The following is a 17,681-nucleotide window of genomic DNA, read 5'->3' as shown; positions in this document are numbered from 1 at the left end:
CCATATATTCTCTATTTTATGTTCACCCATTTCCAGGTAGGTTCCCATTTTTCCATATCATTAGTACTGTGTGACCTACAATTGGTACCGTTATACCTGATAGATAGTTCCCGAATGATGTCACCAGCAGCCATATTTGTGGCAGATTTACTGTTGAGTTTATATGGTGTCTGGCCCAAACTGAATGCTTGAATTTATAATGTGCCGAAATTGCAGATATCAGAAACAGATACCTTATCTCTGTGATACGCTTTCTTTTATTTGTACTTGTACGTATGCACAATTGAAAAACACAACGCATTTCGACCCCTTCGTCTATTTTATTATTCGGCGGTAACAAATGTCACAATACATTACAATGCTACAGAAATCCCACTATACGATGGTTGTTGTTGCTGTTGCTTTGTTTCCTCAACCAAGTATTACTGTCCGTTTGTTGCATATTAATGAGCCTCGTTATGTTTTGGCACATCTAATTTTCATGTCCTATCGTCACGTTTCCTTGCTTTATCTTATTTTATGTATTGTTGTGTGTATGTATTACTTCAATTACTGTAAATATCCTCCATTTACTTTAGGTTTTATCATTTAATATTAAGTTGCAGCGGGACTTAATGATTTGACTGAGTCCTTGTTGTACCTGCATCGTGCTGTTTCTTGTTAAAGCACCAGAAAATATCGTATCACGGAATATGGCTGAGCTATGTACATTAAACTGGGATTTTGCATTGAATTGGATATGTTAAACGTTCCACTTGAAACATGAGATATGTATGTATGTTTCTTGAACACAAGGGCTGATGTCACATCACCCTCTATAGTTACAAAAACATTACTAGAATTCCTTTGGTTTTTTCATAACTGCAGCTAACACACGTCTGATCAGTCGTTGAGTCGGTAGCGATTCCAACAGTTTGTGAAGATGCTTGTCCAGTTTTCTCCACACTACATGTACAAACTGAATTCTAAAGTACGTCATATGTATCAACGATAGAGAAAAAGTTTGTGATGACGCAGTCTTTGGTGATGTCTCAAACCAGTTTAAGGTTTTCTCTGACATGTTTTTGTTTTCTTTAGTTATCACTTTTGCTACTTTATTTGCAGTCTTTTGTCTGCCGATCAGAGTTGAAGGAGGAACGTCTATTACATGTTGATCACAGCTGCATTAGAGCCCGGTCTCCCGAATGTTGCATTACAACCCGGTCTCCCGAATGTCGCATTACAGCCCGGTTTCGGGGATGTGATCTCATTGAACAGCTTGACTTTAGGTGACATTAAGCCCCAATTTGCACGTTTTAAAATCATCTGCAAGCCCAAGCTTCACGTCTTGATGGATTTGTACCTCCATTCGTGGTCACTCTGTACCTCCCTCATGGTGTAGTGATGTTAATCATTTCCACCACATGTTTGTTGTTCAATAGTCACATTGCCAACGAAATAAGAAATACTATATATAATGTCAGTTTTCAACGTTGTGTACTGGAAGCAGTATACAGACTATTGCATTTTTATATTGTGCATGTCGCTAAATTTAGTCTGATCTTCTACCTCCTTTGCCTGATTACCTTTTCAAAGTATTTCTAAATACAGATTAAATATAATATATTATGGGAAATTTAACGAAAAATACAAATTGCTTCTATTTGCAATGTTGTCAATAGTATTGATACAATGTTGTCAATAGACTCGGTACAATGTTGTCAATAGACTCGGTGCCATGTTGTCAATAGACTCGGCAGCTTATGTTTAGTTTCATAGTTCAGACTGTTTCAGATACATAACTTTTTTTTTGGGGGGGGTGGAATCTTTAAAGGTTTCCTTCTGTTTCAATTTGAAATACTCTGCTTTCATGTCTCCAGTCACTTTTCAACATTGGGTACGAGAAAAGTTTTGCCTGTAACTGTAGAATTTAATGACTGATTTTTAAAATCATGTCCTCTTATCATTTCTCACTGGTAATGCATTTATACGGTATAGTGTCTCTGTAACTTATGCAATGGAGTTTTGAATTGTACGCAATCAAGTATTCCATTAAGTGAATTCGAAAGTTCATAATCTAACTACCTGATAAGCCACGTTTGGCGTTCTTGAATCTCGAATGCGTGCTGTCGAAACTCTGTGCCTATAGATAGTCAATAACATAGGCAGTTAACTAGAAAAAATACTGTGATACATTCGCACAACAGTGACGTCATTCTCATAAAGGCTTGTTTGGAATCTTCTTGCTGAACTGCAGTGATTGGCTGGTAGAGTCACATCCGTGCGATGCATCCTGGGTATAAAAGAAGTAGGGGAAGATAGCAATTTATGGTCTCACGAGAACTGGAAGTGTGACGCAGTTTTCAGCGAAAGTGGTGCATCACGGCAAAACAGTACGGAGATGACGGACAAAAGTTATCCGAGTACTGAAACTAACTCAGGTAGGCAATGTCATTTTAAGCACGATTTTGTTCTTCAACGCGTGTATCAGTAAATCCTGCCCTTGAAGCCTCACTACAAGATCTCCAGTCTTGAATACGCTGTTTCGAGAAAACCATGAAAACATTTGTTTCAATAAAATTGTCTCGTTTATATCGCAAATTTAAATTAACAGCATCGCACATATTAAAAACAAGCAGTTCGCAGTTATTTATTTTATCTTTTTTATTTTTGTATCGCTTCTTCGATAAAAAGAAACAATTGAACATTTTCTATCTGTATTAAAACCAAATAGGCACTCAATTCGATATAGATTGAAATCATCGGATTTAAATAAATGTTACTGTTGCCTTTCTAGAGATTGTGTAATCAAGTCTCAAGAATGCGCATTTCCGTTGTCTCAGGTAGTCGGTTATGTAATTCAAACGACTTCCACGATTGGCTCTCGCAAAATAGTACCTTTATTAGCATAGTTATTACCAGTTAAAGATGACATATTTTTTATGCCCTGTCACTCGATGGGTCTTTATTGGTGGGACACCAGCCACATGGCCTTTAGTATGACTTGTATTATAAATCAAACATTTTCTCAAAAGGGTAAAATCGGGAAATTTGCGAAATATCTAAGATGTGAGAACACATTCCGCAATCCGTAAATAATACTTTTTTGTCATCATTGCTTACTGGCTCTGAGGCTCTTGCTTTTCTACCAACACCCGCATTCTTCAGTTAAATTTTTAGTGAATTTTGTACCGAGACTGACTGGTAAAATGGGCGCTCTCTTGGCCTTAAAGTATGTCATTCTGCTAATTTTTTTTACCTAGAGAGTACGGTTCATGTCTAAACCATTCCAATTGCAATTCGTTCTCGACATTTCTGCTAAATAAGTCTTGAAATGATCCTAATGATGTTCTCAATACTGTTGTATCACGTTAGTTGCCATAACGCCATCGCTGGGCATTGCACATATTACTTTCAGTTGTTTGCTTGATTGAAAGTTTCTTTCACGACTCAATTAACTCATCCATATCATCAACTTTATCATATCTACTTTCAAATGACCCCAACAAATTGTTTAGTTCATACAAAGATAAATCAAATAAATCAAAAGGTACTGCGTCTGCTACATGAGCGGGCACTGTTTGTTTACAATCAAAAGTAGTTCCTAACACACGATACTGTTTTTAGACACACGTGTCGTACAGTATGAAGCAGTGCATTATGGAGAAATAATGCACAGTTCTGGCAGTGCGAAGCTAATGGAGGGAAAAAAAATGAGCATATAAAAATTTGAAGATCTGCCAATAGTATTTAGGTGATATGAAATTTATGAAACGAGTTGAATAATATATCGCGAGCTACTTGCAGAAAGTGACATATTATATTATCCAAAATTATATTATCCAAAGAGGTTAATGAATTCATACATACAAATTTTCGAGTTTTAAATTCCACTGATTACATACCATTAATGACTTGGCATTAATCTTGGTGTTTCTTTTGACTGTGCTGTTTACTCTACAGTCTGGTGAATGAATTTTGTGTTCTGACGCTGCACGTTATTTAAAAGGTGCGTTATGTGATAATAAACTAAAATGGTCATCTCATGGTAAATAAATATGTATTACTTTTTCATTAAATGTGATTGTATGACTCTGTATGCAATGATTGTATGACTAGGTATTCAGTGATTTATGACTCGGTATTCAGTGATTTATGACTCGGTATTCAGTGATCAAACATAATAAATATTGCATAGATTGCTCAGTATATCGCACTGCATTTTGGATATTTCTTCGGTTAATATATATAGTACATATATAACGTGTGTGTGTGTGTGTGTGTGTGTGTGTGTGTGTGTGTGTGTGATTTGGAGTTTTAACGTAGCTTTAACAACTTTTCAGTCATATCGCTACGATGTCTGCAGTGTGGCAGTTTATAGTGATGTCTAGCACTGGGGCATCATGCCGCAGACATGTAGCATGATGTCCCACGCAGTCACATTATCCTGACAACAGGCCGACCAGTCCTAACACTAACCACTTAATGCTGAGCGCCAAGAGAGGCAGCTGTTCGAACCCACGACCTCCCGCATCCGAGGCGGACGCTTTAACCACTAAGCCACCGAAGCGGTCCACAATATATATCAGGAGATTGAATATATATATATATATATATATATATATATATATATATATATATATATATATATATATATATATATATATATATATATATATATATATATATATATATATATATATATATTCAATCTCCTGATGTTCATATTAGATTATCTGTTCTGTTCACTGTGTTCTGTTTCTTTCCCTTAAGGTTGCAAAGATGATCACTTGTGGAAGTACATATAGAAATGAGACAGAGGAAAGATGAACACTGATAGAAGTATATATTTATGTGAGAAAGAGAGGAGTTTAAACATGGTGGAGCTAAATAAAGAGTTGTCGAAAGATAACAACGCAGAGATGAATGTCTTTTTTCACCACCTACAGACTGGAAAAGAAGAAAAAGAAAAGCTTAGCCAATCTGACGTCGATAATGTACCTAGATTTGGCACTGAACGGAAGCCAATACATCTTCGTTTGAAAGCAGAAACAACGTTCCGATGGAAGGTTCTTCTAACTGTGTGGATCTCTCTTGCATTCTTTGGAAATGTAAGTCTTTGCTGTTTTTTTTCTTCTCCCGACTTCTCCGAATGAACCGTCCCGATCCTCATACAAGAATGCAGCTGCCGATTTCCCAATTTTTTCTGCGACATTTTTTACACTAAACTCTAATGATCCGTTTTTATTCTCCCCTCATCTTTGTGTTGTACTAGTTTTTATTCTACCACGTAGCTGTCGACTTGTCATCAAATATTTTCTGGATATTTCTATATTTATCTTGGCAACGACCTTATTTCGACATAGGTAGCACGAATGCTTTTTAATGTTTACATGTTTGACACCTAGAGATAACTCGAATGCGAACTAATGTTATTAAGAACAGTAAAAGGCAGTTGAAGTATCAACAGTTTGGGGAGCTAAATGTGTGTCTTTTGATAGGGTAATATCTTTTGCACGCCCAATAGATGTAAGGTACATGTTTCTTTGTGTTAAACTAAAGGGGCTTATATGTATACATTATATGCAATTAATGATATTATGAGCAAGGATGTTTAGGGAGTGATTTTGCACATACACTACCACCTTACTCCCCTCCCCCAATATATTGACTGCTCATGCATACAATTGGAACTCTGTATAATATGAACTCTGTACAAGGTTGATCACCAATGCTCACTGCACATAAACCTGGACGCCATTGACATTTTGTAAGTTTTGAAGATCAAACATTTTGAAAGTATCGAATAGGTTTCCTCTACTGAAACGTGCGCAATGTTGAATGAAAATGTACACTCATTCTACAATGCAAAATAATCGTCCTGTAATGCAGTTGTCGTCCTCTTAATGCAATATATGCGTCCTATATTGCAATATAGTCGTCCTCCATTGCAAAATAGTCGTCAGACAATAAAATATAATCGTCCTACATTGCAATATAGTCGTCCTACAATAAAATATAATCGTCTTACAATGCGATATATGCGTCCTACCACATAATATGATCGTCCTACAATGCAATATTGGCGTCCTACGATATAATTGTCTTACAATGCAATATAGTCGTCCTTAAATGTAATATATGCGTCCTATAATAAAATATAGTCACCCTACAATGCAATATAGTCGTCCCATAATGCAGGATAGTCGTCTTGCAATATAGTCCTACAATGCAATGTAATCGTCCTACAGTACAATTTAGGAGACCTACAACACAAATAGTCGTCCTACAATGCAACTTATTCATCCTACAATGCAATATAATCGTCCTACAATGCACTATAGTCGCCCTACAGTGCATTATAGTCGTGCTATAATGTGTGTGTGTGTGTGTGTGTGTGATTTTGGATTTTTAATGGAGCTTTAACAATTTTTCAGTCATATCGCTACGATGTCTGCAGTGTGACAGTTTATAGTGATATCTAGCATTGGGGCATCATGCCGCAGACATGTAGCATGATGTCCCACCCAGTCACATTATCCTGACACCAGGCTGACCATTCCTAACACTAATCTCTTAATGCTGAGCGCCAAGCGAGGCAAATGTTAGTACCATTTTTGTTAAGTCTTTGGTATGACTCGTCCGGGGATCGAACACACGACTTCCCGCATTTGAGGCGGACGCTCTAACCACTAGATCAACGGAGCGATCGTGCTACAATGTAATATAGTCTTCCTACAATGTAATATAGTCGTCCTACAATGAAATATAGTCGTCCTACAATGTAATATAGTCTTCCTACAATGTAATATAGTCGTCCTACAATGAAATATAGTCGTCCTACGGTGCAATATAGGCGTCCTATAATGAAGCATGTTCAGTTGGTTCAATTGATTATACTGCGAAAGGCAGTTACTTAAGCAGGAAATGTAAGACAATCAGAAATCTGATTATTTGGGACATAAAATGTAAGATAACCAGAAAGCTGTGATTATTTTGACATAAATACATTTTTTTATGGGGAAAGATATTCATGGTCTGTTAACTCATTGTTTATATTTTTCTTTTTTTTCCATCGCAAAGGGCTTAATATCCGGTCAGATTGGCCCCTCTATCCCAGATCTACAGCTGATCGTGAATGAGCATCTTGCAACGATATCCTGGATAAACACAGCCTGCGCTGTGGGCTTCGCGGCTGGAAGTCTCGTATGGGGAGTCATCTGTGACCGTTTTGATCAAGTTCTTATTACGTTTCTTACCACACTGGTGCAGGCCATTACAAACGGTGTTATGCCTTGGTGTTCAGCCTTTCCACTGATGGTCGTCATGAGGGCTCTGTCTTGTTTTTTCGCTTGTGGACAAGTAATAGGTACGAATCATTATAAACATATGTATCATACGCGATATATCGCATATATATTATAATACACTGTTGCAAAAACGCATATGCACATTCAAGTACATAGTTTAATTGTTGTTGTTGTTATAGCAGAGATCGACCGACACTGTTTATTGCTAAAAAAAAAGCACGCCTATTTATGGCTCGCAGAATGTAGGACAAATAAACCGGCTTTTGTACTACAATATAAATGGCGGAACACACTAAAGAGATTGCATCTATCCTGAAAAGCGAAACAAATCGCGGTGCTTCAAGACATTGTTGCTTTGGACTTTGTAACAGCGATTGTAGATATTCTGATCGTGAACATATGACGTGTGTATTTTGGATTCCACATCCAAAACCGAAACATATCTCGAGAAGTGCGGGCGTTATGTGCGTGCTTGTGGAAGGGAAACTTTTACTAGTGACAAAATCACAAGATGGAAATGTATCAGTAGTAAATATTCGTAGGTGGGAATAGACCGACGACGGATCATCCCGACTCTATCCCAGCAACACTTACACCCAATCAGGTTCGTCATTTACATCTATTTAGAAACTAAGACAAGCTCGATTAACATGGGGGTGGGGGATGTTTTGATCAATAAATTTGCCAATAATGCAAATCCTTTCAGTTCCGTGATACATGGGCGGATCCAGGAATGAAAGAGAGGGGATCTAGATAAATAAACAAATTACAAAAGTACACAATAGCTCAAACTTTATACAATTGCATAGTTTAGAACAGACCAGTATGTGTGTGTGTGTATATATATATATATATATATATATATATATATATATATATATATATATATATATATATATATATGGAGTCCTGCCTCTTCACTCTTTGTAAACTTCCGAATTATATTACAGGCCTGCTCAGTGAAGGGGGGGGGGGGCGTACTTAGGGTCTCGCCATCAAAACTCAGATATCAAAAGAAAAATATGTTAGCAATACATTTTCAAAGGTTATCCATGCAGGTGTCTAAATAATGGTAGATTACTACAGGCTTGATATATAAATCTGTACAAAGATGATTATATACAAAAAATAAACTAGTAGTAGGACCTATGGAGCATAATTTATATATTACCAAAATTTGCAGTTTATATATTACATAGTAAGACAATGTTACTGTTCAAATGGCATCTTATTTAATATGAAGGAACCTTTATTCAGATATTTCTTTTTTAATGTAAAAACAAAAACACGAGTGAACAAACTTATAAATCTGACACATTCAAAATTCAAATGTGATATGTAACATATTTACTTATGTCTTCTGATTCGTTTTGTAGATACCAGAAGAGGCCATTATGTATATAGAAACCCCTGTTTGTGATGCAGGGGACAAACTACCTACCATGGTAGTGATCTGGTTGCCAATAGAAATATAAAGGAAACAATGATTCCAAAACGGCGGAAACTTCCTTAAAAAAAAAAAAAGTTGCATCACCAATAGATATTATTTTGACATTCTATATAAAAGTAAAATGATTCGTGAATATTTCAGGATGGCATGTTATTTACTAAATGATAAACATTTTTACACTGTCATCAGTTTTAAAACTTCTTGTGTGTACAAGTGTATTATCACTAAAAGAAAATACAACTTTATTATTTAAAATGATACATGTAGATTAACTCTTCAAAATGTTTTAAAACATGAATTAAAACTGTCTTCAGTATAGACTAAATCAAAACAGAGAATCATGTCAATTACTTCATTATATTTATATCTTTATTTCTGTCATATATTGTGTGTGTGTATGTCTGTGTGTGTGTGGCTATGTGTACACTGTTGATATAAATTTTCCATTGTAGAAGGCTGTAAGATAAAAGCAGCAATACAAATGCAGTTCCATACCATTGTTTTGTATTTCCTTACACATGCTATATTATCAGCCGCTGTCATTGTTTGTCCTACATTTTCACTTTTGTTTATCACGTGATACGCATAACACGATTACATGACGCGTCTCCGATCTCTGCTATACGGTTTAACGCCATTTTTCAGCACAAGATAGGCTATACATGGTGGCCAGTATTAATGGTGGAGGAAGAACCCAGGAAAACCCCAGAAAGAACCACCGACCGACGAGAAACTGCCGGCAAGCTTTCTCACATATCCACGTTGGCCGAGCCCAAGACTCGAGCCCACGCAGGAAGAGGTGAAATGACAGTGATCCGTGACGGAGAGGGGTTTAGACCACTCGGCCACTCGGGGCCCCCATAGTTTAATTGTATGCGTTGTCTAAAGTTATCATGTTCAGCATTAAAAAACAGTGTGCAATAATGAGAGCACATGTATACTGCAACGCGCGGTCGTAACGGAAAGATCATGTTCTCCACGTTTTCTCTTTAAAAAATGCAGAAAATCTGTTATATATTTATTATGTCCTGTTACTCAAGGAATTATCGATCGATCGATCGATCGATCGATCGATCGAGAGAGAGAGAGATTAATCCAGCTAATTCAGGTTCTATTTTCTTTCAGCCGGCAGTACACTGATTATGACCATGTGGAAGAAAGAGTGCGCCCCTTACATTCAAGCGATCCATTTTGCATTTGCTCTCGGTGGTATTATTTCTCCACAGATTATTGAGCCTTTCCTGGCAGCGCCAACTTTAGAAGATTTAACAGAAAGATTCAATCAATTCAATGTTAATCATACTGATAATATTAGCTATTTAGCACTGAACAATTCGTTAGGTAATATTGACTGTTATAATGGAACTAAAAGCGATTGCATTAAATCAAACTTGGATAGGCAAGTAACGTACGTTCAACATGGCTACCTCATAACGTCATCCCTAGTAGTGCTATGTTCTATCCCATTGTTAGTAAGCTTTTTTAAACATAAAAAGAAATCTTCTGGTTCAACAAATGAAGATAAATTTACGAAAAATGAGGATGCCGAAAATATACCTCTTAGATTCAAAATACCCGTTCTAATATTCATTTGTATAATTTTTCACTGCTATATTGGAATCGAGAGCTCATATGTGAATTACCTCATGACGTTCTGCCTCCACCATTTAAAATGGAGCAAAGCGGATGGCTCATTGGCGAGTTCATTATACTGGTTAGGATTTTGTGTTGGCAGATTTCTTGGAATTTTCATAACGCGCTTGTTTCAATCTACTACGCTTATGTTAACGTTTTCAATTATGATAAGTTTATCTTTCATCGGCCTTCTTCTTGGAAGTCTGTACCATCTACGGCCAGTAGTGTTAATTTTCGTCATTAGTGTTGGCTTCGCGTTCTCCCCTATATTTGCTTCTGTTTTTTCCTGGACAGAAGAGCGACTTCTTCCTGTGTCTGGTAGAATTACTTCCCTTTTCCTGCTATCGTCGTCCACGGGTATGGCTACAGTCCCCATATATCTTGGTTATTTAATGGAACATTATACTGCAATGAGTTTTGTTTATGTTATGATCGGACTGAGTACATTTTACTTGTTCGTAATTATAGTAGCTCTAATATTTGCCAGAGCTCTTGTTCCAATTAGGCACATTTCAAATGAGTCAAACGGCGATGATGACACAATGTACAACGCAGCTCGAGAAATGGAATCCCTGTACAAGATAAATGAATCCAGAATTAAATGAGGACGTCTCTATACATAGAGTTACATGGAGAAGTATTGTCTCTGTAATCAAATTAATGTCTCAAAGATATGAAGGATTAAAGATTACACAGGGTACATTGGAACGAACTACCCTGTGTAGGTTCTTTTTTCTATTATTTTCATGTTGACCTCCATTATTCCTTGAAAAAATCGAGGAACTTAGATTCGAGACGAAACAAAAAGTCAACAACATCCGCAACAAAAAATGTTCTATTCATTGAATCTCAATCTTTATTCATGCCCTTGCATCCGTGCAGTGATGCAGAAGGATCGAGCTTTGTAAAAGGGTGGTATATGTTTCAATATAGGGTTTAAATATGTTTCTCATATGTTGTTAGAAAATATACTGTATTTATGTATAGCATTTAAACATATACATTAATCGGTTTATGTGTTGGATTCCGTTGCATGCAGGAGACCGAGTTCTGCAGTTTATCAAGGAATTTGTATACTTAATGTTTATTCATTATATCTGAACTTAAATGTGCTCGGATTTCATTTCAGTATTCAGGGTTACCCGATAGTAATTTTTTTTTTTTACCCCTAAGTTATTTCTGAAGATTTAGTTCAGTTCACCCAATGCTACACGCACGAGCAATGTGCTTGCAGTGAGAAAACCGATTACCGTAAGATCCCTGGCCGTGGATTGCACTATAACCAGGGTACTTCAGGCTGTATTATCACAACACAAAAAGATTTGTCAGGAGGCTGTCCATATGTTTGGAGCAATCTTCAGCTGTAGAGGCAGGTGAAACATAAGAATGCATTCCTTATTCGCTATCCGTATTGTGTGATAGCCTTGTTTGATTTACTTGATGTTCCAATATTTATTCCAAAATTTACATAGTCAGAACCACGTTACATAACATCATGCTGTTAGAAAGCCTAATGTTTATTTTAATGTTAGCCATTTTGTAACTGACAGACGAATTTAACTCATTTATAAGTTGCATGTGTTAAGGATGAGAAAATATTATTCTTCTTCTTATAATTCTGTGAAATTATCCTGGTCGGATATAGATTAATTTCAAATCTAGTTATTATAGTAATAATATGTTATATTAATGAAATGATTTAATATGTAACAAGTACCTTCAAGTGCGCGTATGTGTAACGTATAAATCTGCATTTGTACTTGACTACACACCTCTAATAATATTTTAAGCTGATATTTTGGATGGGGAGTCGTAGGACTCGGTGGGGTTTTGTATAACCTGTGAGCTGCTGTTGGTGATGACGTTGTCTCAGAGGAGGATGGTGGTTTTCTGGCGGCGAGGGACCAAAGCTTCGAGACCAGCAGGTCTGCAGCGAATAAGGGGGTCTTTCAAGGATCTTTCGGCAGACAGGGAGGGGCGAACCATGTGTGGTGGTTCCTTAGCCAACTGAAGAAAGCGGTTGAACCAAAAATACTTCGTGATCGTCAACTAGATGCCAAGAGTTACATTCCGTTGAAGAATAATTATTTAGTATCATCACTCTGAGTGACAATGAAATCAATATATCCAGTAGAACTATATGATTGAAAATCGAATATATATCTACATAAATATATTCTACCTGTGGATGAAACATTATTCGTATTTTTGTACAAATTCCATACTTTGATCACCCTTATTTATAGAATCATACATTGAATTTAGTTGTGTCGTTCCTAGACTTTGATGCTCTTCGTGGTAGATCAGTATCCATTTTTGTTTAAACTCGGAACATTGTTCGACCTCCGACAGAGTCATACCAAAGACTTATAAGAATGATATTAACAGCTGCATCGTTTGGCGTTCAGCATTAAGAGGTTAGTGTTAGGACTAATCTGCCTGGTATCTTATTAATGTGAATGGATATTACGTGATGCTACATGTCTCTGGCATTAAGGTCCAGTGCTATATATCGCTGCCACAAAGCAGCCATAGTAGCGATATAACTGAAACATTGTTAAAGCTACTAATATGAAAATAATCTTCAGGGGCCACCGAACAATTTTCTTTCTTATTTGATCTTGACTCTCGGTTTTGAGGGGTATGCATATGGTGTTGGATAAATCGTGTGCTCTTCAAAGTCGCTAGGTTCAACTGCCAGCACTTGCAGAAAGTTGGGTGACACAGAATTTCGTTGTCACATGGCTTCTGCTTTTCCGTTAGAAATCTTTCCTGACGGTGAATGATTTAACTTTGATTTGACTAGAGTACACTCTCTCCGTATAAATAGAGCACGCTACTACGTGAACGAATGCCACTCATTCAGGTTTAATACTGAAGATGGAAGAGCCTTATGAGATAACATTTCTAGTCAGAGATTTACAGTCGTTTAAAAATGTACATTCAACAAGTCTTCTGACCACTCTAGAGACAAAGTAAAGACGCCTGTTGTGTCTGTCATGAGAAAGGAAATTGGGCTAGAAAACGGCCAAAAAGTAAAATGAAAGGAATCTCCAAGACAAAAGAAAGCAATGCCATAAAGATACATGTTATTAAGAAAAGTGATATACGTATTTAGAGTATCCCAAAAAAGAGACAAAAGACGAACTTTCAGAAGCAAACTAAACTGTAGAAGAACCCACTCCTGTGAAGAAAGTCAAAAAGGGACGACACGAAGACGAACATGAAGAAGAGAAACTTATTCCAGCAAAGAATTCTGAAAAAAAACAACAACAAAAAAAAAATAACAGTACAAATGAAAAAAATAGGCGTTTGTGTTGTTTTCACGTTTCATCTTGATTCTAATTCAAGAAATTATAAAAAATAAAAAACAACGCATATGTATCTATGTCTGAATTTGTTTTAAGTATTGATAAGAACATACAAACTTTATAATAGAGGGACTTTGTCCTTATTTAATTTGGCAATGATTTAAGTGGTTTTTCTTTCCTATGAGATATCAGTGCCCCTGGAAAGGGTCGTCGGGTTTGAGACAAGACAAAAGTGTGGACTTGACAACACCAGTTATAACTGTATTTAACTGTTTCCACATCCAAGTCCAACTGCTGCTGCTACTACTGGTAATAGCGTAATGGTAGTAGTGACTGCTGCTGCTGTTGCTGGCGTCTCAGTGGTAATTATCTATGTAGGATGGAAGCTTTAAATCCTTGGATTATGGAGGTCCCTTTCTGTTAGGTTTCGCGAAAGAAGTTTGAGACTTTTCTCTCAGACGTTTAAACTTGTTCAAATTGTTCTGTAACACCCTGACATTTTTTCTCGCCCCCTTTCTTATTCTAGCTGTTTAAATTTTTATTTATTCTTGTCGCTTTCTCTTTTCCTTTTCTTGCTTTTGAACAAATATTTGTTCTTCTTCCTTCTAGCGTTGTAAAAAATCTCGATCACATCTGTTTCTTTTTTAAAATCATCTAAAGCTGGCAATGACGGAGAAGGAGGAGAGGGTCATACCGGAAAAGAGAAGAAGATAAGAATCGTAAAAGAAAGGCCACTTGCAAATTTAAGCCAGTCTCCTCTGGAAAAATACTTGCTGCAGCAGCAGTAATAGCGCTATCACACCAGGTATAAGAAGTATCCACTGAAGATGTACCCCAACACAGCGTCTTTATTCCTGCAATGTAGTACTGTAGTCACACCATACTGTACTACTGCATTGGTAAATCGTAGGAACGCTCATGGGTGTGAGAATATATATATATATATATATATATATATATATATATATATATATATATATATATATATATATATATATATATATATATATATATGACTGAACTATCTTACGTAAGCTGAACATATATTTCCGTCTAAAGTATCTCATATCATAGCAAAATTTGAAGGGTACATAATTCTGAACTGATCATATGCTGTTCTTTACTTCATTTTTGATTTTCACTTTTTTCTCTCAATATAGGAAATACCAGAAAAATTGGACGGTTTTGATAACCCTATTATCTATGACAGAGAAAGATGCAATAATCCTTCAAAATATATGACAAAACGCAGAAGTCAACTGTAATTTTGGCAAAAAGGACGCACAGACAAAATGCACAACCCTGAAATAAGCTTTTCTGAGATAGCATAAGTACGTGGACAAACCGCCGTTTTCAGATATGCAACAAAACATCAAATAGTATACAACGCATTAATAGCCTCCAGAATGTTTTAAACGCTAGCACCACTAACCACTATGGTCTCAGGACGTGTACATGTACTCTCATCTACGTTTAAATGGGTTGTTTCAAAATGGATTTCATATGTTAATGATTTAACAAATTTTTTTAAAGTGAAATATTTGCAACATTAACAAAATGTCAATTGTTGTTTTTGTTTTTTTTTTTTTCTAGTATTATTTTAGTTAATGTTATTACCTGTTGGCAATTACTTTAATGTAATCCATATACTACATGCAGTTAGAGTTAATTAAAAGTATAGTTTATTGTCTGCTCATTGCAATGTATATGCCACAATGCATAATGTAATGAAGAAAGTATGAATTCAACCTTTAAGTGTAGAAAGTTTACACGAGAGAACATTTACATTTGCGTGCGACCGTGTCTTTATAAATGTTTGCACTTTGTTGCTCAAAGTGGGGTAGCCTCAATACCTAGATGACCTTATGGGAAAGGTATCTAGTTCATTGACTAACGGTAATACTAAGGACTGATCTCTCTCTCGATCTCTCTCGTTTCGAGTCATGAGTACATTATTGTTTTATAATCAATACACAATACGAACCAGCTTTGCACGCTATATTGATAAATTTAAGCTTTCTGGTTTCTAAATTGCACAGGTTTGCGGTCTTGATAGTTGCAGGATTAAGTTTTTTCTCTTATCTGTAACGCTTGTTTGTGTCTTTCATTTTGTGCGAGGCGCCTGAGCTCACTCTCAGTTGATAAGTTTGACAGAACTTGAATTTGAACTATATATTAAGACAAAAAAGATATTTAAAACTTTAGTTTATATGTAAAGTCCACCCAATCCTGTAAATACTGCATACCATATTATATTCTGTCTTCAACGTTAATATATTCGCTGTTTATTAATTTGAACCCTACATTTATGGGTGCGCAAAAATACCCTACGTACAAGATTGCACCCCACTAATTCTGAGTGATTCCATCTTTGCATGACTTGAAAAAGTATTCGCCATGTTTTTAAAGGACACGATTTGTAAGGGAGAAATATTTATCTTCACATTAGAATTTGCTATTGGATTATGAGTGTATTACACGTGAATTAAAGGTGTCCATATTGCCGAACATTTTCTTGCATAAGAACAGAAATAAAAATTAAATTGGTAAATCATTTGCCCGACTTAGAAGTTTCAGCTTGAAGCTCGCATCTGCAGATTACAACAAATTAAATTTGGAATTTGTAGAGATTCCAGAATGAACAATGTATTATGAAATCTATGTTAATGCTATATGTACTTGTCTTTGTGAATTTTAAGCTCTATTCCCTCCCAAAACTATCGTTAAATGATAGAAATGCTTCCCAGAATTCGACGGTGTTCATGTCAAGAATGGAGAAAATCATCTTACAAAACTTGTACACAAGAGTCACTAAAAAAAGGGGCGACCCCTATCAATCACTTTGTAGATGAGACGGCATCCAAATTAGCTAGGTTATTTCAGTACGTGTTTCTTCAAGAGTGCGTAACACGATATAAATAAAACAGTGAAAAGATCCGCGTGGAACATACCAGCTCTACTCCATCAGTAATTAATCGACGGTTGGCTAAGCAATCAATCTGATTAAAATCAGATCTCCACTGTTATACATGAAGATCTGACAGCGACCGCTTAGGGATCATCTTCTGGCAAGCTATGTTATTACCATAATCGCTAATTTTATCAGCTAATTCGATGAAGTCTTATATCTTCGCGTTTAGTGACTTAGCAGTGTGGATGAAGAGCATGTGTGTACTGAACGATTTGATTCACTTTCAGATTTTTTTAAAGCTGCATTTCCATTGGCTAATTCAAAAGTCACCAGAACATGACGCCTAAGCGGTTGTCGTCAGAGCTTTACGTAGAACAGCGGAGATCTGATATTAATCAGATTGGCAAAGCAATATATAAAGCACCTGTTCTTACTGTCGTTTTGTCGCTGTTGGACAATCCATAATTTTGTCATTGTAATTATTAAATAGTTAGAAGTTGCTTTTCATTCATTCGACTCAGCATTTGTCATATACATCTCCATTAATTTTAACACTATATACAATCATCAAACTGGACTGTATTTGTTTTGCGAAAAATAGGTGTCACAGTAGAACCTAAGAAAATCCAAGTTTTATTCTGGACGAAACATACATTACTTTTGACTAGAGTTTTGACATGGGACATCGGATGAGATCAGAGTTAGCAGAATGTTTTCACCTGCCAGTATTAATTAGAAAATGCTTGTCATTTTGCGTCGCATGCATTAAACAACAAAAAAAAAATCGTCAGATGTAAATAGTAGCCATTTTAAACTTCCCTCAAAGTCCGTAGTTTATATGTCATGAAAACTTCACTGACGTCACAACGACTCTATGACGTCTATGCGTATCACGATGTAATGAGAGCCTGAGATAGTTAGCTTATGATAATTTCGACATGACATCATCCCTGGCATTCAACCAATCACACACCGCTATCCGACTCATTAGAATAGGTGATTGTTTCAGTATTTATCATTTTAGACCTTTGTCTTTGATAGTGAAGAAAATCCTTCTATTCTGCTATTTTTGTTTTAAAACTAAA

At 36.2% G+C, this 17,681-nt stretch overlaps 1 protein-coding gene across 3 annotated transcripts in view; it reads left to right on the top strand.

The window, feature by feature from the left end:
• LOC149776733 (sodium-dependent glucose transporter 1A-like) overlaps positions 1-13,758 on the top strand; it is a 37,595-nt gene extending 23,837 nt beyond the window's left edge. For 2 of the 3 annotated variants that reach the window (XM_089941264.1, XM_089941263.1), the window contains exons 2-4: positions 4,753-5,090; positions 7,063-7,348; positions 9,865-13,758. In XM_089941264.1, the coding sequence (XP_089797390.1) occupies positions 4,806-5,090; positions 7,063-7,348; positions 9,865-10,979 (1,686 nt within the window). In that variant the 5' untranslated portion in view covers positions 4,753-4,805 and the 3' untranslated portion in view covers positions 10,980-13,758. Of the gene's footprint in view, positions 1-1,196; positions 2,421-4,752; positions 5,091-7,062; positions 7,349-9,864 lie in introns of those variants that run through there. The other variant, XM_089941265.1, reaches the window with a different exon arrangement.
• The last annotated feature ends 3,923 nt before the right edge of the window (positions 13,759-17,681 follow it).

The sequence above is a fragment of the Sinohyriopsis cumingii genome, chromosome 18 (assembly GCF_028554795.1).
Source record: "Sinohyriopsis cumingii isolate HCF-2022 chromosome 18, ASM2855479v2, whole genome shotgun sequence".
In the NCBI taxonomy this organism is placed as follows: Eukaryota; Metazoa; Mollusca; class Bivalvia; order Unionida; family Unionidae; genus Sinohyriopsis; species Sinohyriopsis cumingii.
This window is presented reverse-complemented; position numbering and strand designations above follow the sequence as displayed.